The 23,743-nt window shown below is 38.2% G+C and overlaps 1 protein-coding gene and 1 long non-coding RNA gene across 4 annotated transcripts in view; one reads left to right on the top strand and one right to left on the bottom strand.

The window, feature by feature from the left end:
* The window catches only part of Scn9a (sodium voltage-gated channel alpha subunit 9), a 145,008-nt gene that overhangs the window by 76,731 nt on the left and 44,534 nt on the right, over positions 1–23,743 (top strand). For 2 of the 3 annotated variants that reach the window (XM_031370486.1, XM_031370488.1), the window contains 9 exons: positions 3,796–3,859; positions 5,032–5,173; positions 7,698–7,904; positions 11,497–11,784; positions 14,023–14,394; positions 17,101–17,230; positions 18,351–18,589; positions 21,013–21,186; positions 21,873–22,229. In XM_031370486.1, the coding sequence (XP_031226346.1) occupies positions 3,796–3,859; positions 5,032–5,173; positions 7,698–7,904; positions 11,497–11,784; positions 14,023–14,394; positions 17,101–17,230; positions 18,351–18,589; positions 21,013–21,186; positions 21,873–22,229 (1,973 nt within the window). The remainder of the gene's footprint in view (positions 1–3,795; positions 3,860–5,031; positions 5,174–7,697; positions 7,905–11,496; positions 11,785–14,022; positions 14,395–17,100; positions 17,231–18,350; positions 18,590–21,012; positions 21,187–21,872; positions 22,230–23,743) is intronic. The other variant, XM_031370487.1, reaches the window with a different exon arrangement.
* LOC116090256 overlaps positions 7,316–23,743 on the bottom strand; it is a 110,317-nt gene continuing 93,889 nt past the window's right edge. Inside the window, exons 3-4 of the long non-coding RNA XR_004118626.1 lie at positions 8,808–9,222; positions 7,316–7,836 (exon numbers count right to left, since the gene is read on the bottom strand). This is a non-coding gene — a long non-coding RNA (uncharacterized LOC116090256). The remainder of the gene's footprint in view (positions 7,837–8,807; positions 9,223–23,743) is intronic.

The following is a 23,743-nucleotide window of genomic DNA, read 5'->3' as shown; positions in this document are numbered from 1 at the left end:
TATGATGCTTTCCCAGCATGACCCCTGCTTAATTTTTTCAGGATTAGATCATTCCCCATGGCTTGAGAAATATAGACTGTGTCACCAAAGGCCCAAGTCATGTGCTACAGCTGTCTTTCTGAGCAAGAGCAATTAGACCCAACTACAGAATTACGTTTTTCTATCCTGCACCACTGGTTCTGAAATTAACAGAATGTTTGTTTTAAAATGATTAATTTATATTAATTTGGTATTCACTTTTGTAATTTTCTGTTGTTTCCCTGTGTGTACTTTGGTGGGAACTTTTACAAATTATCAGCCCACCATCCATAGTATTAAGAGTCATATTGCATTTACTTTACTACAAAAATACTTGGCTTATAAAACCCCTTTTCAAAGTGTACATGTCCCTGTTTTTTGTTGCTGTTGCTCTTATATTTTTGTCTATGTTCACAGAATGCTACAATTATCATCACCACTATGTAATTTTTAAAAATGTCAACTTTTCCAAAATGAACCCATTGCTCATTAATATTCCTTCTTGATTCTAAACACCATTTTCTAATTCCATGAACTTACCTACCCCATATATTTAACAGAAACGGGGAAAGTCAAGATACAAAAGGATATATAACCAACCATAATAACTTATTTTCTTCAAACGAGCCCCTCAGGCCATAGTTCTGCCACCTTTCTACAGTTAGTTCAATGGTCACAACCTCACTATCTAATTGTTTCTTAGAAACACTTTAAAACAAAGAAATGTGCTTTAATCTCATAAGCATCCTTGATCACACAGTACTGTTGTGAACATGAAGTGTTTATGTGCACATAGGGTTTCTTTTCTTTTCTAGACAAAATCTCATGTATCCCAGACTAGCACTAAATTCACTATAAAGGTGAATTTTTGAACTTCTGATTCCTCTGCCTTTAGCTCCCAAATACTGATTTTAGACAAGTCCCATTATATTCAGTTTATGCAGTTTTGTGTATCACACTTAAGGCTTCATATGTGCAGGGCAAGCATTCTTCATACTGAGCCATATTCCACCGTTTAGGTCCTGGATATACATTTTAAATTCTCAGTATGTAACCAGTGGTTAAATTAATGAGTCATGGTTATATGAGTTAAGGAGTCACTTTCAGAATCATTTATTTTATACAATGATCATTTGCTCTTTCCAGCTTGGTTCTCCTTTTCTTTAGGTGTTAAAATTATATTCTCTTGGGACCAATTAGCCTATAAATTCAATGGCTATTTGTTTCGGAAAGATTGTAAGGCATTCTGCAGAGTGAGATAGTGGTTTGCTGCAGCTTTCATCATGCCTGCTAAAATAAATGGAAGCCTACTAGTGTGTGAGTTCAGGAGTCCTGGAGCCCATTCCCACAATTTGGCTCATCAGTGACTGCTGAATATTCAGAGTTAGTGGCTAGTCTTTAGACAGTGAAGTATCACGTAGGTTTATGTGTGAAAAATGGCATCACAGGAGCTAGATGTAGCAGGCCATGTCTCTGATCTCCATATCTGGAGGCTAAGGTGGTAGACCAGACTGGGTTACATAAAGGGTTTTATATAACCCTGGGATACATGACAAAACCTTATATCAAATTTTCAAAGTAAGTAAATCAACAAATAGAAAAAGGAAAGCAAATTCCATCATGTCACCACTATCTTAATGTTGTCAGATCCATCCTCACCGAAGCATGGGTTTTCCTTAAAAAGCTCTGTATTAAGTCTCACTAGGGTTTCCACTCAGGGTTAACTAAGTTAAATGTTTTCCTCTTTTGCTTGCATCGTTTGAATTAAACAAGAGCTGGTGTATAAGCCAATTGATTAATCTCTTTTGAAATTAAATGTTACTTTAATAATAATAGTGCTTGTCTTTGAATGACTTGTAGAGGATGTGTGGAACTTTTTTATTGCTCTATCTGCAAAACCATACATGAATTGTTCAAGAACTCCTCAATGTTTCTATCCACAGTTCCCAGATGTAGCAATTAAAGCAGTTAGATGATTTAGCTACATAGCCAGGAATACAGGCAATACCCAAATATAAGACTATGCAACTTCAAAGTCTTAATTTCATTATTACTACAAAAGTCTCATAATAATCACATTTATGTTAAGCCAAATGGGAATTTAAGGCCTCATTTAAAAGAATGGAATTATATTCATGACTGTAAATGTCATAGTGAACCCTACTATTTAATAAAATTAATGCACACTAATAAAAAATACTAATATTCGGGAATGATGCTATATAAGTTTCTTTAGATATTTAGATATTTCTTCTAACCATAATAGGATGTTTTAATACCAGATGATGAAGAGAACAGGAAGTCCTTTACCATAAAAATAGACACAAAGGGCACCAGAGAAAGTGTAAGGTGAAAAGTATGAGTTGGTATCATTTTTAAATTCGCAACATTTCAAACTTCCCAAGTCCTATAGATAATTATTGGTGGCTTAACAACAAGATAACTTTGTAAAATAAATTGCATTCATTTGTGGTGTTGCACAATTGATTTTTATTTATTTTGCTTTGCTTCAGATGCTTTGGAATACAGTTTTGAGCTCCTTCCTTCTCTGTCTTCTCTTTATCCTCTCTTTCTCTCTTTCTTTTCCTTCTCAGCTCTATCTTCTCTTTAGTAAAATTTCTAAAGACCTGCTGCTTTGACTATAAACTCTCTATAACTCTATATCAAAAACTAAGTGGGCCTCTCCATAGCCCCATCTTAGTAATCAGCACTGTCTCACCACATCCCCTGTCGTAACACACACTTCCCATATCCCAATCAACAATTGCTATCCACTGCCTTCCACATCCTTCTTCATATCTAAGTATTCTTAGACTTATTACTATAGCCACATTTATGCATTTCAGAACAGGAGTGAATGGCTTCCTTATCAATGCCATTCTTTTAGAAAAGCCTTTCCTGGAAACAGCTCTTCTTAGTGTTCTAGTATATTTTCACTAGTGGTTATAACTTTCTATTTTTTTTTCAAAAGATGATGAGGAACTCAGTTTAAATAAGAAAAAAATCAGTTTAGCTCAAGGTTTCAGAAGTTTTGGTCCATGGTTACCTAGCTTGTGTTGTTTCTGAGTTTGTGGTAAGGCAGAGCATTATGACAATGAGCAGAGCCAAACAAACTGCTCATCTCATTGTGGCTAAAAGGCTGGAGAAGTCCAGAGTGGGGTTGGGGGTGTGAGGATATATGAAGGGACAAGGGACAAAATGAACCCTTCAAAGGAATATCACGAGTGACTTATGTTCTTACTCTAAGTATGCCAGAGCTTAATAGTTCTCTGTTGTCTCTCAAGATCTCATTAAGGTTGGCCCCCATAATGCATTAATCCACTCCTGAGCTTAGAACCATTTTGACTCAATCTCAATAACATTCCCAAAGGCACTAACGTTAGTTAGTTAGTTAGTTAGTTAGTTAGTTAGTTAGTTAGTTAGTTATCTGGCTCTGTACAATGATGGGAAAGCCTTCAACACTAGAACTCTTGTGTAAACAATAAAGACTGAAAGTCTCTGAAATCCCTACACATATTTACTTACTTATGAATTGTTTTCCTCTATACACCAACATCTACATATACCAAGTAAAGGAACCTCCCCAAAGCTAGTGATTTTGTTTAACATTTTTATCTTAATAACCACTCACTGGCCTATAAAATCTTTTAGGTAGATATTTTATGAATAAATCATGATAGTATAAAAATGAATGAATGTTTATTAACAGGTATCAGGCCTAAATGTTTGTATATATGGCTATATTCATTAATTATTGTTCAAATTCTTCCTAAACAGAATATTTTTATTACTTGGAGGGAACCAAAGATGCTCTTCTTTGTGGTTTCAGCACAGATTCAGGGTATGTAACATTTGCTTTGCTTTCAGTTTAAGTGTTACAAAATAAAAATCTCATGTGGAAGAGCAAATCCATATTAATTTTCACAAATTTCATGGCATTGATTTTGCTCATCTTATCTAATAATGAGAACACAGACTTTAAAATGTTTACAGTTGATACACACTCTGGAAACAAGGCTGACCATGAGCTAAGGCTTCAATCAAAACAAAATATTGGTCATGGGAATCTTGAGATGTAAAAAGAAAGTGTGTCCTAAAAGCTCATTCAAAGTTAGTTGGTTAGTTTAAGGGCTTTCTTTTTAGAAAGGAGAATAACAAAACAATCAATCTCTGTATATCTCCATGTTCTCCATTGCTTAACACAGTGTATGACAACCGAGTGTACTGCTCTGACCACTCTGCACAGGATCCAGTAGACTAGAGTAAAGGTATTTTGAGACTCTTCTGTTTATGCAAATGCCATTTTGCCATTTCTCCATGAGGCACCTCCAGTTTCCAGGGGAGCTTTGCTCTTGCTCTCCCTCCCATGGAGACATCTCTTCATTGGGCTCTGAGAACTCTGCCAACCTCAGAGTCACCAGTGTTGCCCCTCCCCCAAGCCCATGGACAAATTTTCATCTAAGGCAACTAAAAATCCATCTGGCAGTTTTGGGAAGTAAAAAGGTTTAAAGCCACAAATCTTTGTGAGCATTCACAAATGGTCGACCGTTGTTGTTCTTGGGACTAATTCATTCCAAGGATAACTTTCAGAGAAGCTGTTTTGCCAGAGGCCTTCATATCAAACCCTACTGATTTGAGAAGATGAGCATAATGTGGCTTATGCCATCTACCACTTACTAAATGGTGCTATGGACAGAGAGCGGGAAAATCATATGTTTTTAAGTTCAAAATCAATCTTATGTCAATCTTATGTCAAAATCAATCTTTGAGGTAAGTTATTTTGTTGTTTCCACTGGAGGAAAATATACCTTTAAGAATTTAAGTAATTTTTGTGAAATAGTCAATTAGTAAATAGTAGAATGGTATTTTGTACCCTTTCTTCCTGATCCCAGATTACATGCTCTTAGCTCTTATACAATACTGAGCCTCCCAAATGATCCTCATGTTTAAACCTCTGCTCCTTAGCTACATGCCGAAGATATTCTGACCTATAATTTTCTTGTTCATCTGTAGGCAGTGTCCAGAAGGGTACACTTGTAAGAAGATTGGCAGAAATCCGGATTATGGCTACACAAGCTTTGACACGTTCAGCTGGGCCTTCTTGGCCTTGTTTCGGCTAATGACTCAGGACTACTGGGAGAACCTTTATCAACAGGTGAGCGGCAACAGAAACACGCATGTCTGAAGGTGGTCGGTGTCTGGTGTACATGTCTTCTGCCTTATGAGCTATTGTAATTGCTGTTGTTTTCATTTTATTTCTGCAGACAGTCTGGGACTCCCTACTGTGTATTATTAAAATTATAGACAATCTACTTTGCTGATATGGGAACAGATAGTTCTTAAGTCATCAATAATTTTCTGCTGTGTTCTGAGTAGCATTAATTTTTAAGTCTCCCATCTGCTTTGGTATATCCATTGGGTCCAAGAGCGAAGAACATTGTAGTTCTCTTGAGCCACCTTTGCAGACTCAGCAGTTTCATCACATGCCCAGGCTGTCTGAACCTGTGAGACTCTCCTGTAATGGGTACACCATGCTTTAGTGTTGAACACTCTCTACAATAAACTCTCAGTTCTTCTCTAAACTTTCCTTTCCCTTGTCAACTACTGCCACTGGCTGGCCAGTCCGGGCCTCTCTCAACCTGCAGGGGAACAGGGTCTTAGTCAGGTAGACAAGGCTTTGGTGAAGAAATGACAAACAGAAACAGACACAAGGGAGTGTTGTAACTAAATGCAATTTGTACAAAGTAGAAATCAAGCTTATATAGTATAGAGAAAACAGGGTAAACTACAGAAGTCACATAGGCAGGAGATAGCTACATCAAGGTCAGTAAAATCAAATAGCCAGGTGCAAGGCAGAGGAGCAGTAGTGTCTTCTTGGGCTGGGTCGTTCTGGCAGCCCCAAGGTAAACTCTCAAGGTCTGTCTGAGGCACGTAGCTGAAGGTCATATTTTAGCATTTCTTGGCTGTAATATAAATAATTAGTGATGGGAGCCCTACAACTTCTAGCTTCTCACTGGCAGTAAAATAGTTTTTATTTCTGTGTGAGACTTCTCTGATAATAAATGTCTAACTGCTATTTTTGATTCTTGAGACACCCTGTCTGGTAAGACAGCTTCTTAGTAAAAATTCCCAGCTAATTATAGCTAGGAAATCTATTAAGATTATTGAAACACGGTGAAGGCCAAAAAATAATGTTCATTCTCAGTTTTAGTTAATAACGAAATATTTCTTAGAGCACCTTTATGCCTGAATAAAGAAAGCACACAGATCTCTCCACAGACTTAGCAGAGATCAATCTGGAACTCGCCTGAGTTAGGAGATGTCAGCGACTGGGCGACCTCAGGAGACTGACTCCCTTTGGAGTCATAATGCCTCTTGTCCATGATCAGGTTTTAACCCTGATACTGTAGACCTACTGGGGTAGACAAGTGTGTGCAACAGACTACTTCCTCCTCTGGACTTCATGGCCCTTTAAATGTTACTCAGCTCACAATATCAACCTGCCGTATATTAACTGTCCTTTCATAGGGCTTGCCATTACAGGCTCTGTATTTATTCTAGAGTCTCAACATCCCATTCCCAAAGGAAAGTGTTGAAATAGGTACTCTATTATTCCATGTAAGAGTGAATTTCTTTTCTCATGAATGGTTATAAAATTATATAAAAAGACTCTTTGTAGGAAAATAAAAGTAACTGAAATAATTTGGGGGCAGAAATGGAATCTTAGAATGCTGTACTACTGACCTCACATGCTTTGTCTTGCTTTATCCTCCAACAAACATGTCCTGTGCCACAGTCACGGATCATCATAGCAGTCCCCAGCATAATAACATAGAAAAGAAGATTGTTTTAACTCAAAATTAAATAAATTAATAAAAACACATAAATAAAACCACTGACATAATTTCACAAGGGAAGTCTAAAGATAGGCATATTTAAGTTGAGATATGGAAGTTTGCCTTTCTCATACATTGGTAGTAGCCTTTGCAGAAAGTTAATGAAAATTAAAATGAATGTTTTCATCAACCTAATAATCCACTCTTAGAAATTTATTCAAGAGAAAAACAATAGTTATGATGGAGTGATAGAGCAAGGGACTGAGTAACAAAACATTGGGCATTTCAACAGTAGATAATTTTCATTAATATCTCTGCACTATTTTGAATTAATCTAAAAACGCACTGCATGGCAGAAGATAAACTGCATTTAAAAATATTAATGGTTATTCCAGATTTAAAAAATAAATATCTATGAGGTCAATAGATAAATTCCTTCCATAGGGGCATCTGTCAATGTGTGATACTGTGATTTATGTGTTAAAAGGGAAAGAATAGAATCTAACAATAAAAGCAGCCTGTTGCAAAAAGTTAAAAGACAACATGGGAGTTAAGGTTAGTGTTAATTTCAATAATGTGGAAAATGAAGAATTGTTATATTATTATCTTTCATTTTAATGAAGAATCAAACCTTAATCTAGATATAACATTGCTGTATTTTTTATACTAAAAAATTTGCTTAATACTGATTTCCTTCAAAGATATTATCTTCATTTATCTTTCTACAACAAAATTATACAAAAATATCCATTTTATATATTCATTATATACCAGCCACAATTAAAAAACATAGTGAAATTTTTGTATTACTAAAATAACCATTTCTCTTTTTTGCCCCCCTAGACTCTGCGTGCCGCTGGTAAAACCTACATGATTTTCTTTGTCGTGGTGATTTTTCTGGGCTCCTTTTACCTGATAAACTTGATCCTGGCTGTGGTAGCCATGGCGTACGAGGAACAGAACCAGGCCAACATCGAAGAAGCTAAACAAAAAGAGTTAGAATTTCAGCAGATGTTAGACCGACTCAAAAAAGAGCAGGAAGAAGCCGAGGTAGTATTTGTTATTACAAATATGAAGGCAAAGGGGGTGGGACAAAGGTCTTTCCATAGAGATGCTCCTTCTTCTTTAGTGTATCCTAGTTCTGGGCTGAAAAGCCAAGATGCGCGTTCTGTTTTCTATATAATTAGCATCCTTTTGTTTCTAATATGCTTGAAGGAATAAGCTCAGAACTGAGTCTCACACAACCATCTTTCAGTTTCCTTTTTTATTTTATGTCAGTATGAGACTTTACTTTTTTTTTTAATTGGATATTTATTTTCTTTATTTGCACTTCAAATGTCCCCTTTCCCGGTTTTCCTCCCGGAAATCCCTTTATCCCATCCCTCCTGCCCCTGCTTCTATAAGGGTGTTTCCCCACCCGCCCACCCACTCCTGCTTCTCCACCCTCACATTCCCCTACACTAGGTCATGGAGTCTTCATAAGATCAAGGGCCTCTCCTCCCATTGATTACCGACAAGGCCATCAATGTGAGCTACATGTTACTCACCCCTTCAGTTCCTTCAGTCCTTTCTCTAACTCCTCCACTGGGGACCCCATGCTCAGTCCAATGGTTGGCTGCGAGAATCTGCCTCTGTATTTGTCAGGCTCCCAGTTTCTTAACCGACGGTCAGAGATGTCAATTATATGCCTATCACCCAGAATGCTTCAGCGTAACTGTTTATAAGAATATAAGAACTGTGTGTGCGTTTTTTCAGCTTTCGTTGGCAACTTCATAGACAATCCATTCTGATTGTTGCCACCCTAGCCCTCTCTTGCTTCCCTCCCACCAATTACCTGATAATCCCTCCCCTCTCGAATCCCTTTCCCACAGCCATGTCTTTTTCTTTTCTTTTTTCCCTAACCCACTGAATTTAACCAGGGTCATCCGTGTCCACGGATTAGCTACTACTCACGTTAGCCTGGTAAATTCATAAGTGGGTACATGGCTGAAGAGAATGTTTGTCCCTCACACAATCCGTCAGTAGCTCATAATTCAGCAGAGAGGATGTGGTTACATGGGCCCTCCCTATATATTAATGCTGATCCACCCAGTATTGCATGAGCCCACTGCTGACCTCTGCTGCCATCGATTGTGTCATTGGTACAGCACAGCTCTCATAGCTCTCATAACTCTCTTCCCTGTCTCCTGGGCTCTTACACTCTTCCTGTCACCACCACAGCTTTGTTCCTAGAGCCTTGGAGAAGGATATGAATGTCCTGAGCTGAGCACACAGCTGTCATTCTCAATGCCTTGAGCAGCCAAGCATTTTTTCATTCACTACTTTTCACTGGCAAGAACAGTTTCTCAATGAAGACTGGGAGCAGCATCTGTTGATAGGAACAAACACAACTATTTAGAAGGCAGCTTGTCACCATGTCAATTTACTTAGTTAGCATTAGTAAGTTCCCGGGTAGGGCATAAGACCTTCTTAGTCATGGGTTTGTAAATTAGTTGATAGTACCAGACACGGATTCTGCTTTGTGAAGTGACGTTCGTGATCATAAGAAATTTTAACTGCAATGTTGAAGCTAGTCTACAAGAAGAAGAGAAAAAGTGTTCATTAACTTTTGTTGATGTTATAAAACAGGCACCTAGTGACTGAGATCACTTACTTACGAGTAAGACATGAGTACCTGATAAACCAACCTCTGCAAAGGCATTCTTCCTTAGACAGTGCTGAGAAGACCTGTTCGCACACAGATAACCCCAAACAGCAAAAGCTTTAAAACTTGTCAGAGCATTTGAATAGTTAATCTCCTGAATGACTCTCAGATTAGCTCAGGGCAGTAATCAGTGATGTGGAAAATGCAGATGCATAAATAAGTGTAGTTTAGAGTTAAAATTCAGAAATACAATTCATTTTCCAAAAGTCTAAGAGTTTTTGATAGGATGGTGATATTTTTGTGGTTTGACACTTTATTCATCTATAAAATTATGCATTTTGAGAAAATTCTGCCATGAGGAAAAAGTTGATGAAATAATAATAGATTGAATGATAGGATGCACTCACAATTTAAATATTTCACAAGTACATAGGTGATCTGGAGAGTCTACTGCAGCTCTTTTCTGATGGTATGATTGCAAGTGCTTTTCTACTTTTTTTTTTACATCCTACTGATTGATTTTTTCAAGTTTTCTTAAATAATTTTACTTTAGTCTTGTAAAATGCATACACATATACAACAAAACATGATTATTTCTAGTATTCCCCTTCCCAATTCCATGTCCTTCTTTTGATAGCCCACGAAGTCTAATTAATACTGCCCATAGGTGCATGATTGATTGGACCACAAGAAAACCACCAGTGGCCATTCACACAAAGAACCATGAATCTCCCTCCCCAGCTGCCAGTAACTGCCAGGAGCTCCTCAGTAAGGGGTGGGGCCCAGGCAGAACCTCTGCCATCTCTGACTGAAATTTGTTTAGTTTGCTCTTGTACAGGTTTTGTGCCAGTAACCTCGGTTGCTGTGAGTTCTTGGGCAAGATGGCCACATCCTTCCAAGAAGGCAACATTTCATAGTTCTGATACACGTTCTCTGGCTCTCACCTTATTGTTTTTAAATTAGTCATTCCATTCATTTACATCTCAAATGATATCCCACTTCCTGGTGACTCCCTTGCACCACCCCCACCCCATGATATCTCACTTCCCGGTGTCCCCCTGCACCACCCCCACCCCATGATATCTCACTTCCCGGTGTCCCCCTGCATCAACCCCTACCCCATTACATTATTTTGACCACCTTTGCTCTGAGGCTCCCAGAGCCTAGTTGTGTGGGAAGGGGGCTGGGAAATGTTCCATTTAGAGCTGAACACTTGTTTCTTATTCTCATTACTTAGACCAATTCTGCATAGCTGCATTAGCTGTTTTTTCACTGTAGAAACACAGGCTTCTATGACCAAGGCTAAGAACAGCCCGAGTCTGTGGGTAGAAACATAATATTTAGAAGGCAACTTAACACCATGTCATTCAGGAAAATAACCAGGGGCGTCATCAACCCTATGGTAGGACCTAATACTATTATTTTATTTTTAAAGGGCATTTTAAAGAGGCGATGCAAACCCCTTGTATGCCAAGTACACCTCACTTTTGAGATATCACCCAAATCTTAAGATAGTCATTGACCTTTACTATTTTTTCTTGGCATAGTATTTCCTTAGTAACTTGTTTCCATGTTCAGATACGCCACTCTCATTATGCTATTGGGTGCCTGATTCTGCTGGTTGCACTGAGTTGCTTACCTAATATGCAAACATATTAGGTTTATGCAAATGTATTATGCAAACATACCAAACAATCTATGGGAGTTTTATATCAAAGAGTACTTGTAAAACTTTAGCACATTTAATATTTCAATTTGCTTAAGTCTAAGGACGTACATAACACATAAGCATTGAGTTGCAAAGCCACTGATAGTCTATTATAATGTGTGAGAGGAAGATAATGTGCTTTGGATGCTTGTTGGTCATAATGCAACAAAACATATGTCACTTCTCTGTACATGTAACTGCATGTACAGGGTGGGTACCCTGCAGCTCTTTTTTTTCCCCCCCCCGAATTTGGAAATTACTTAAATGCTGGGATTGTCTTGGTCCAACAGGCGATCGCTGCGGCCGCTGCTGAGTACACGAGTTTGGGGCGGAGCAGGATTATGGGACTTTCTGAGAGCTCTTCAGAAACCTCCAGGCTGAGCTCAAAGAGTGCCAAGGAGAGGAGAAACCGAAGAAAGAAAAAGAACCAGAAAAAGATGTCCAGTGGCGAGGAAAAGGGTGACGATGAAAAGCTGTCTAAGTCAGGATCAGAGGAAAGCATCCGAAAGAAAAGCTTCCATCTCGGAGTGGAAGGACACCACCGGACCCGGGAAAAGAGGCTGTCCACGCCCAACCAGGTACTGGAGGCGACTGGGCGGGGCACCACAGCCAAAAGGTAGCAGCACAAGGTCTAACTCAGGGGTCAAGGCCCTGGAGAGAAAGGCGGCCGCACCACCATGTTTTACCAAAAAATCGCTAATTTTTGTTGTGTGTTCATGGAAAGAAGAGAGAAGTATATGTTTTTCTTTCTTTCTTTCTTTTTTACTTAACTTCTCATTTTTATAAAAAGCTTGTTACTTCAGAATTGTCATACCTTCTCTAGGAAACATTTCTTTAAAAAAAAAGAAAAAAAAAACAAAGAAAAGAAAAGAAAATGTTCCTGAAAACTACTGTAGGGATGAAGAGATTTTTTTTCACTCCACAGATTGATTTTCATAGTTGTATTCAATCAATCATTTTAATATCTCATTCATGATAAGATCAGGATGAGGAAAGAGGAGGAGAGGAGAGAAGAGAGGAAGGAAGGAAAGAAGGAAGAAAGAAAGGAGGAAAGGAAAAAGAAAGATAGGGAAGGAGTCTAATCTTCGACTGGTGCATCTACCTTCTTCAGTTCTGTAAACCAGCATTACCAAAGCACCAGGCACCCAATTTGGAACTTTGCCCATGCCTTTGACATCTTCCACCCTAAGCACAGAAACTGCTGATTGGTTAGTAAATGAATTTCTCCCCTCTGGAATGTCCTTCTCCTTGTCTTCTTTTTCACTTTGAATCCACATCCCATGACAAACCCATGACATGAGCCATGGATCTAGAGCTGCTAAACATCCACACGTCATACCCCCCACCTAGACTGTTAACACAGGAATATACATATGGGCCACTCTGGTGAATCAACACTGAAGACCAAGGGTCACAGCTAATGCAGATCACCAATTGGCTGTGGCTGCCTTTCTCAGCTTCCTCTAACCTTTCTGGATTCCAGTTCCCTAACTGGGATGCTCACTGAAGCTGAAACTTTCACTCTTTCCTTGCCTCTCCTAAACCAAGACTGGCCTCAAACCCTCTATTATAGCCAACAATGATCTTGAACTCCTGATCTTCTTCCTTCTGCTTCTCCAGTGCTAGGGTTATAGGCATTGGTCACCACACCCACTTTATGCAATTTGGGGATTTGAACTTTAGACCATATGCATACTAGACAAAACACACTACCAACTTAGCTATGTTCCCAACCTAGCAGTTGAGAACTGGTAATCCCTTCTCACTGATAATTTTCTTCATTAATTTCTCCTGTCACAGCAGCATTTTCTTCCTCTGTTTTGCTCAAGCATCCCACCCCCATAATCCTTCAAACATTCCTTTTTCCTCCTGTGTTCTACCAACCTGATCTTCCATGCATTGTCCAGGATTACAGACATCGTCTTTGCCATATTTGAAGTTTCCAGCCTCTGTAACTTAGGACTGCTGAGTACCAGATAAGCACAAAAGTTAAAGACAAAAATCCATCCTTATCTGTAACCACTACAGTCCAGAAGGGAAACAGATCTTGAATCCATATGATGCTAGCACAAAGAAAGACAAGAGGGAGTCCAGGCTTGTTCCATGGTGAAGCCCAGGTCCTATTTATTTGCCTTGGTTCCCAGTGCCTGCCACCCACTTGTCCTTTATATAGAAAGCACTTACGTGTATTGGATTTAGTACTTCTAAATAATCTGCTCTGGATTTTTAACTTATGGGAAGTTTGTGCTGGATAGGAGTCCTACAAAGGTGACAGTTTCCCTCTGTTCCCATGGGAACAACTCCCCACCTCATCCCCATATACACAACATGCAGAGTTGTGATAGTCCCCGTCTCTTAATTTTACTGGCTATTAGAGCTTTTAAGGCACATCCAGCTGCCCGCAAGTCTATAAATCAGTGAGTTCCCCAGACCTTACCGTGAAAGGAAACAACTGATCTCCAGATTCATACCTTCCCACAAGGCCCTCTGCCCAACACTAAATACAAGTTTAAAGTTTCAATTTCTAATGGAACTTAAGAGCTGATAAGTGAAAAAGCCAAACGATGAGTTTTTGTATTATCATCAGGCAGATCCTTTTCCTTGTCAGGGGGATGAATTCTTCTAATTATTGCAGTCTTTATTTGTTAGAATTGGGGTATTTGTTGTACTGCTTTTCTTTTAAATATGTTTCTTCTAAGCAACCATAGGATCACTGGTCTTAGGCTAAAAGTTTCGTGGTAATTTCATGAAGTCTGCACTTATTTGTAGGAGCTCCAGCGGATGCTTACTGTCTTTTTTTTTTTTTTCCTCCACAGTCTCCACTCAGCATTCGCGGGTCCTTGTTTTCTGCCAGGCGCAGCAGCAGAACAAGTCTCTTCAGTTTTAAGGGGCGAGGAAGAGATCTGGGATCTGAGACAGAATTTGCTGATGATGAGCATAGCATTTTTGGAGACAACGAGAGCAGAAGGGGTTCACTATTTGTACCCCATAGACCCCGAGAGCGGCGCAGCAGTAACATCAGCCAGGCCAGTAGGTCCCCGCCAGTGCTGCCGGTGAACGGGAAGATGCACAGTGCAGTGGACTGCAATGGCGTGGTGTCGCTTGTTGATGGACCCTCAGCCCTCATGCTTCCCAATGGACAGCTTCTTCCAGAGGTGATAATAGATAAGGCAACTTCCGACGACAGCGTAAGGATATTTTCCATAGCTCAGGCATGGCTGAGCTCTTACTTGTGCATCAGTCATTGTCTCTGCTGGGGGGCCTGCTCTCTGGCCTGTGAATGGCTCTGCATTTGGTGATGCCTTCTCTGTGAAAACACAGCTTTAATTCATAGCTCAATCTTCAAGTTAGGTGTTGTAATCACTTAATTCAAGTCTATTTTATGGGACTAGAGAGATGGTTCCATGAATAAGGGCCCCATGACACAGCACCCAGTTCACATAGCTCACAAAAACAGCCACTGTAATACTGGCTCCATGACATCTGGCTCCCTCTTCTGGTGGTGTCAGGGCATACCACACATACATGTGCATAACAACATATGCGTGTGTACACACACACACACACACACACACACACATACAATTAAAATTTTTATATCTCATGCTGGAAAAATATTTACATTTATATTTTGATTATAGGTTTTCTAAAAGCATCACTTTAGAGAACAGTTATAAAAGATGATTATAGCTTATTGAATAGGGTGACCTTCTTAGAAGACAGGCTCCACTCTGTAAAGACACCTGGATTCCTTGCCACCTACTTCTGTTTATTTCAGGTTATTTATTTATTTAATATATGCTTATTGCAAGGGACTTTTACTTGTATTATTGATAACAACAGTAAAAATGAAAAACACATTCGTAAGCTTCGCACCATCTGAATGAGATGATGCATTATTATCACTGCAAACAGGAGGGATAAATGTTTACATGTCACCATTGTTCATGAGCAGCTCTGACACTTCCACAAAGGCCCGGTGTCCTAAGCGTATGCTCTGAGCCTCCATCCCCACTGTGTCTCCAAACAGCATTAGGCTTCCAAACTTGTATATAAGAGCTTATTCCTCTAAACAAATGAAATGTACCACTTTCATTTAAAATATATTTTGTCTGAGGTCTATCAGTACAAAATATCCAAAAGATATTTACAGAAACAAATAAACATAAATTTATAAGTGCAACAATTCTGACATAACAAATTCCAGTGCCTCAGAATCACTGAAAGCTTAGATAATGTCACATTAAGCCTGAAAACCACTCTGGAGTTTTCTGGATACATGTCTCACCCACTTATTATGTTATTCTGCATTACCGAATATCAGCAAGGGCTGCCATTAACCCAGCAAGTTTCCATCACACATTACACATCTATATGTTTGTAGTAGCAAACTGTGTAATATTTCAAGTGAGAATTAAAATCAAAGTTATGGCCACACACACATTTCAGTTTGAAAAAAAAAATGCATGTGCTCTGGGGTAACTTGCAACCTGTCTGCTTGCATGACACAATTTATGCCGTTCTGTTAAGCTGCATTTCTTTGGAAGTAGCATGTTATCATTCTATGAAATGGCACTCAGGCTTTGTCTTCCAATGGTATTTTTAATCTATAAAATGTTATTATGCAACTTATGTCATATTTGAAGCTGAGTTCCCATTTGTTGACTAGTATTTTATTTAAGAGTTTGCTTTTTAACAGAGATGGGGAAAAAAACTCAAAACCACAAAAAGTAAAAAGCTAAAATTATAAAAGCTGAAGAATTACAAATGTGATTATTATAGAGGCCAGGGATAGTCCACACTTTATAGGTACACGTATGTCTTGTACGACAATAAAATCTGTACACTGTGCACATGCCCATATGGAAAAGGATTTGTATAGTCAAATTCCTTTTGATTTGGGAGAGAAAAGTCAATTAGAGCAGAGAAAACACATCACATGCCCATACACATGTATACAAATGTGTTGTATGTATACAGGTCTATATGTTGATATGTATACATACATGACTATATACAACTTTGCAACCTTACAATTATTTATTCATGGTCATATGGTAAAGAACCTACTTCCTATCCCATGGTACATACATACTAGTGCATGACAGCTGTAAAGTTGTATAATTGTTTATGTATATTATATGTATGGGAGTGTAGACTTTAAAAGACCAGTGTAGTCTTTTTAAAATATTTAAGTTTGCTGGTGTGCTTGGAAACCAAGCATTTTCACTTAAAGACAAATATGCCTGCCATGCCTCTGTTCATATTCCTGCATGTCTGACTTTTAGAGTTGCACCATGGTCACTTCTTCGAGACGAAGACAGCCTCTCCATGCTGCAACTGTTGCCGTTGGTCGTAAACACCTTTTTCAAACTGAGTCACTCAGCACTATCTACCCTCATGTCATAAAGTATTCTTTCAGCCCTAAGGAAAAAAGATTCCTAAAGTGGTTTTCATTACTGCTGGTATCATGTTAAACAATATTGGGAATAATAATTACAAAAATCAGAGTATGGGATTCTACCCTTTCTACACACACCTCTGCACCTCTTGTCTGGTTGTTTTCATGTGTGGCTTTCCCTTGGCAAATGTTGGATTATGTTGTATATGCAGAGAGATCACAGTAGTGCTATAATGAGAAAAACAGCTGCTTTGTTTCTTAACCAGAAACAAGTGTATGAGGCAAGACGTTTTCTTATATGGGTTTACTCATGATGAACACGTGTCTCTCTTGAACACAACTAGAAAGTAGCATCACCATATAAATCTAGCAACCAATCTCTATTTTCATTTATTTATTACAGCTACCTAACCACGACTTTATTCTTACCTATGCTATATTAGAGTTTCATTCTTAAGATTGGAATTGGTTGCCTTTTTTTTTTTTCCTCTAGGGAACAACTAATCAGATGCGCAAAAAAAGACTCTCTAGTTCTTACTTTTTGTCTGAGGACATGCTGAATGACCCACATCTCAGGCAAAGAGCTATGAGCAGAGCGAGTATTCTAACCAATACTGTAGAAGGTATGTGATAGTAATTTTATCTTATGTACTGTTAAATCAATATAAACTCTGGACAACTTTCAACAGATGTGTGAAAACATTAAGGATAACTCAAAGAATATTAAAGATGAAAATGAACCACTAAAAAGAAATGTTGATTTTTTTACTGATGAGGAGTTAAAATCTCACAAGCAAGTTAGTTTATATGCTATTGTATTGCATTAAATGCTAGAAAAGCAGGTGCTCATTCAAATACGAAAGTTGTTTTAAGTAATAAACATCACCAAAATTTATGTATACGTAAGTGTAGTATGCGTGCATTATAAAAGTAAAAATTTTAAATGCTGGGCGGTGGTGGCGCACGCCTTTAATCCCAGCGCTTGGGAGGCAGAGGCAGGCGGATTTCTGAGTTCGAGGCCAGCCTGGTCTCCAGAGTGAGTTCCAGGACAGCCAGGGCTATACAGAGAAACCTTGTCTCGAAAAAAAACCAAAAAAAAAAAAAAAAAAAAAAAAAAAAAAAAAAAAAAAAAAAAAAAAAAAAGTAAAAATTTTAATACATGAACATTACTTTCACACAAAAATAGTTTTATCAATAGCAATGATAACCTCATGTTGAGGGGGGTGTGTGCATATGTGTACCTGTGCACTTGTGGATTGACAATGAAGGTTTTCCTCTATTGGCCCCTGTACTTTTGGGTATAAGATCTCTCATTGACTCAACCGGACTATCCTACTATCAATCCTAACAATTCTCCTGTCTCCATCTCCCAGTGTTAGGGTTACAAGCATGACCCATAGTGCTTGGCTTTTTACCTGCATTCTGGGGATCAGCAATCAGGTCTTCATGACATGGACCATCTGAGCCTTGTCCTTATCCCCATGCTAGTGTATATTATCTGAGAGGTCCCCATGTGTCTGCATTTGGTCATTGATGTCACTGCCTTTCTCTGCTTCATCTCACCAATAAATACGTGGTACAAGAATTTTACATAATCTGCTAAGCTTTCAAAGAAAGAGTGCTTTTATTTAAAACTTAAACCACATTGTTTGTTTGAATATTAGATTCTGTTGCTGATTTCTACTTGGTAATGGATAAACTATAGCAGTGAATGATTTCATGTTTGCTGTTGTTTTTTTCCAGAACTTGAAGAATCTAGACAAAAATGTCCACCATGGTGGTACAGATTTGCTCACACATTTTTAATCTGGAATTGCTCTCCATATTGGATAAAATTCAAAAAGCTCATCTATTTTATTGTAATGGATCCTTTTGTAGATCTTGCAATTACCATTTGCATAGTTTTAAACACCTTATTTATGGCTATGGAGCACCATCCAATGACTGATGAATTCAAAAATGTACTTACAGTGGGGAACCTGGTGAGTTCTCTAGGGTGAGCTGTGTCCTCACAACTTTATCCTATTGGGTGCCACCTTGCCACCTCCTTCTGGTTTTTAAATCTGTAAGTCTATATAGCTAACTATGCAGGCATAGAATTTACCATGTGAGTTAGTTAAGTTATATACTCTCTTAAGGTACTTTCCAGTAGGGTTGATTTCCATAAATAGCAGTACTACTTTCATGTGTGTTATTATTTCAGGGATTACAATGGATTTTAACTGACAAAGAATATGTCAGCATTTTAAAATTTTGGATGTTTTTAAAACTACATTTTATAATTACATTGTAGTTCCTGAATGAATACAAACTCCACATAATCTATTTTTTATCTTTTCTTTTTATTAGATGTTTTCTTTATTTACAATATCTCCTTCCCCAGGTTCCCCTCCAAAAGAGAAAAGAAACAGAATACAAAATAAGAAAAAAAATAAAATAAAATAACCAAAACCAAAAAACAATCCCCTGTTCCCTCCCCCTCCCCCTGCTCACGACCCCACCCTCTCCTGCTTCCTGGCCCTGGCATTCCCCTACACTGGGGCATAGAACCTTCACAGGGCCAAGGTCCTCTCCTCCCATTGATGACCAACTTGGCCATCCTCTGCTATACATATGCTGCTAGAGCCATTAGTCCCCCCCATATGTACTCTTTGGTTGAAGTTTTAGTCCCTGGGAGCTCTGAGGGTACTAGTTAGTTCATATTGTTGTTCGTGCTAAGGGGCTGCAAACCCTTCAGTTCCTTGGGTCTTTTCTCTAGCTCCTTCATTGGGGACCCTGTACTCAGTCTAATGGATGGCTGTGAGCCTCTACTTCTGCATTAGTCGGGTACTATCAGAGCCTCTCAGGAGACAGCTATATCAGGCTCCTGTCATCCAGCACTTGTTGACATCCACAACAGTGTCTGGATTTGATGATTGAATATGGGAAGGATTCCCAGTTGGAGCAGTCTCTGAATTGTCCTTCCTGTAGTCTCTGCTCCATAGTTAGCCTTTACAACTCCTTCCATGGGTATTTTGTCCCTCCTTTTAAGAAAGAACGAAATATCCTCACTTTGGGCTTCCTTCTATTTGAGTTTCTTATGGCTTGTGGTTTGTATTTTTTTAGAAACACTATAGGTGTATTATTCTGAAACAGTGGTGGTGAGTTGTACAGTCATTTATAATCTTAAAGATTCTGGTTTGAGCCCAGATTTAGTCTCCTATCAGTTATGACCTTGAGCAAATATCCAGAGATTTCTGCATTAGAATTTTTACTTCTTTCTCTTTGGCAAAATACAAAACTATGTGCTTTCTATTTACAGATGGAAGCCTAGATCATGCAAATCAGTACCTTTTTTCTGAGTGTACATAAACTCAGCACATAAACTCAGGAGCCCCACCTTGCCTCCCATATACCACCACGACCCCAGAGTGGAGAGCTCCCTGGTGATGTTTTCCGTATTTGTTTTTGTTCTTTTTTTGATGCTCTCATCCTTTCTGAACCATGGTTGATCAGCTAAATTCTTTGAGGCAAAGTGTGCCACAAGAAGTGGCAGATTTTTTGTGACATATTTGAGTCCTTTGATTCCTGTGCCATGAATTATGTTTCTTAATATACTTTATATAAATGAATGCTTTAGATATGTAACTTTAACTGCCCCATGACAGTTAAGTCCTTTTTTTTCTGTGCCTTTAAATCTCCAAAAGTTGAGTTATAATGCTCTTTATTACTCCCTGAGTAGAAAGAATAGAAAGGGACATTGGTCAAAATTTCAGTATCTGAGTAAATATATGATAGATAAGTAGATAATAGATGATTAAATAGATATATAGTAGAAAGATACATAGATGATTAGATAGGTGGTAGGTGGATAAATGATAGATGTCTAGGTAGAAAATTGGATAAGTGATATGTAGATAATTAATAGAAAAGTGATAAAGTAGATATAGATGATTAACATGATAGATACATAATACTAGATAAATAATGGATGGCAGATGATAAAATAGATGATAATCGATGATCAGATAGATGATGACAGATAAATAGATAAGAAAATGAAAGATAAAAGGGAGAGAGAAAGAAAAGAAAGAGAGGAAGAGAGAAAGGGGAGAGATGTATTAAGAAAGAATGATTGCTCAATTGTTAAAGGCTTATGTCTTGGGAATTCTAATAAGAGCCTTTCAAACATTGTCTCTGATGCGGCAGACTGACAGGATAACTAGAGCTTTTTAGGTTTTTGATGCTTATTTGAAAACTGTAAGAAATCTATGCCTTGATCATTGGGAGAAATGAGACAGTAGCCATTTTAGAAGTCTATATAGCACACTTTGTGGAGCATAGCCATTATCAACTTGATAGACATTGTCATCATCAAGTTGATTCTAGTACTTTCATTAACAGAAAAATGTTGTGTTTCATTTAGGTCTTTACGGGCATCTTCGCAGCTGAAATGGTACTGAAGTTAATAGCCATGGATCCCTATGAATATTTCCAAGTAGGGTGGAATATTTTTGACAGCCTGATTGTGACGTTGAGTTTGGTAGAGCTTTTCCTAGCAGATGTGGAAGGATTGTCAGTTCTGCGGTCATTCAGATTGGTAAATAGTAGCTAAAGATACCATTCTATTCTTATAGTGAAGGTGTATCTGGTTTATTTGGGGTTTCTTTTCTTACTCTATAGTATTATTATTTAAAGCTTTTAGAAGTTGAATTGAAGGCGATAACAAGTCTTATATTTAGTATATAAAGTCCTTTCATTTAGAAATGCACTTAAAGTGTTATAACCACATGGTTAATTAGGAACTTGAACATGCCCAATTCTCTTTTAAGGTGTATTCTAATATACATTTTTAATCTAATATATAATGATGTATTTCACAGCAAGATTATAATTTTAGAACTTTATGCATAATATGCCCATAGCTTAATAGGCTTAATGATTAAAGCTTAAATCATTGTCCTCCAAATAACTGTGAACTCTAAAAATATTAAAAGTATTAGAAAGTAAAATTAAGGTTTAGCTACCAATTTAAAAGCCTACCAAGCATACAAATAAGTTGCAATCAGAATTCTCAACTAAATCTACACATTTTCTTTAAAATAGGTATTGCCATTATTATGGCAATTATAAAAGCAACAGCAATATTGAAAGACCAACAAAAACAAAATACTGTTTTTAGCTACACAATAGTAACACAATGTGAGGTATACTGCAAACTTAAAACAAACATCAAGAGTGGAAATACTGAAAACTCCCATGACTAATTGTACACTTTGTTTGTAGCTGCGAGTGTTCAAGTTGGCAAAATCCTGGCCCACACTGAATATGCTCATTAAGATCATCGGCAACTCGGTGGGCGCACTGGGCAACCTGACCCTGGTGTTGGCCATCATCGTCTTCATTTTTGCCGTGGTCGGCATGCAGCTGTTTGGAAAGAGCTACAAGGAGTGTGTCTGCAAAATCAATGAGGACTGCAAGCTGCCGCGCTGGCACATGCACGACTTCTTCCACTCCTTCCTGATCGTGTTCCGTGTGCTGTGTGGGGAGTGGATAGAGACCATGTGGGACTGCATGGAGGTCGCGGGCCAGACCATGTGCCTTATTGTTTACATGATGGTCATGGTGATTGGGAACCTTGTGGTAAGTAAGAGATATTCATATATTTACATTTCTATTACAATTATTTCCTGACAATATTGTTTTAATTTTAAAATTAACTTTATTTTATTTTTTCTTTCTTTTTCTTTATTATTATTATTATTATTATTTAATCTTTTTTTACAGTCTAATTGTTATCCCCCTCCTGGTCAGTCCTCTAACTCTTCATCATCCCATTCCTCCTCCCCCATCTGCAAGAGGATGTCCCCACTCCCACCCCCATCCCACCAGACCTCCCTTCATTTTAAAAACAAAATAATATCTTTAATCTCCTTGGCCAGAAAACCTGTACTTACATTTTTCAAAATTACCTCCTAGAGTTTGTCGTATGAATTAAATATGTGGTTTTCAAACCTCTTAAAACATGACCTGTCATCAGATATGAAACCATAGTTTCATGGTTGAATTAATGATCAAAAACTAATGGAACAGGGGCTGGAGAGATGGCTCAGCTGTTAAGAGTGCTGACTGCTCTTCCGAAGGTCCTGAGTTCAAATCCCAACAACCACATGGTGGCTCACAACCACCCGTAATGAGATCTGATGCCCTCTTTTGGTGCATCTAAAGACAATTACAGTGTACTTGCACGAATAAATCTTTAAAAAAAAAAACAAACTAATGGAGAAAGGCAAGTGAGAACACTGGTTACAGGTCCTTATACTCACAAAACTAACAAACATCATTTATCTTCTTGATTTTATGTCAAAATTTCGTAAGTTAAAGCATACAAATGAAGTGATGTAGTCCTTGTTTTCTATATGCTAGTGGTGTGTTAGGACCAAGAAAAATGATGTAGAAAAATTATCAGGCAAGCAAGAAGTGATGAATATAGTTAGTGATATTAAAGAAAATGTTCTTGTAGTAAAGAATGAAAAGTTCTAGGAGTTCAAAGTTCTTGGAAAGCTTTGAGGCAAGTCTTTGAAGAAACACAATTTAATATTTGGACATGAGAACAAATCTGAGAGGAATGTTTTCCTTTGAGAAGAAAAATAGATTTATATTAGACCATAAGTAAGCATTAAGTCTATATGGAACTCGCTATGAATAACTCCATATCAGTCACAAAGTATTGATCTAACTTAGTAAACAAGAACAGAAGTTTGGCTCTTCTTCCTGGTGCCTTCTTCCCAGACACCAGCTATCAGAAACTCATTGAAGTGGACGATGAATGCAGACTTCATACTTTCTATAAGAAGTATATGGACACAGAAGTATCTGTGCATACTCCAGGTCAAGAGTGGAGGGGTTCCAGAGTCCAAATCAATGGTGAGGACAAACAAGGCCTTCCCATGAAGTCAGGTGGCCTGACCTATGGCAGAGTGTACCTACCATTGAGTAAGGAGCATTGTATTTTACAGACCAAGGAGAACTGGAGAGAGAAACTGCAAGCCTGTTCCCAGATACATTGTGAATGAATATCTGAGTGTTCTCAACTTGGTTATTGTTAGGAGGAGGAGGAGGATGAAGAGGAGGAGGAGGAGGAGGGAGAGGAGGAG

Source organism: Mastomys coucha, unplaced genomic scaffold (assembly GCF_008632895.1).
Source record: "Mastomys coucha isolate ucsf_1 unplaced genomic scaffold, UCSF_Mcou_1 pScaffold15, whole genome shotgun sequence".
In the NCBI taxonomy this organism is placed as follows: Eukaryota; Metazoa; Chordata; class Mammalia; order Rodentia; family Muridae; genus Mastomys; species Mastomys coucha.
This window is presented reverse-complemented; position numbering and strand designations above follow the sequence as displayed.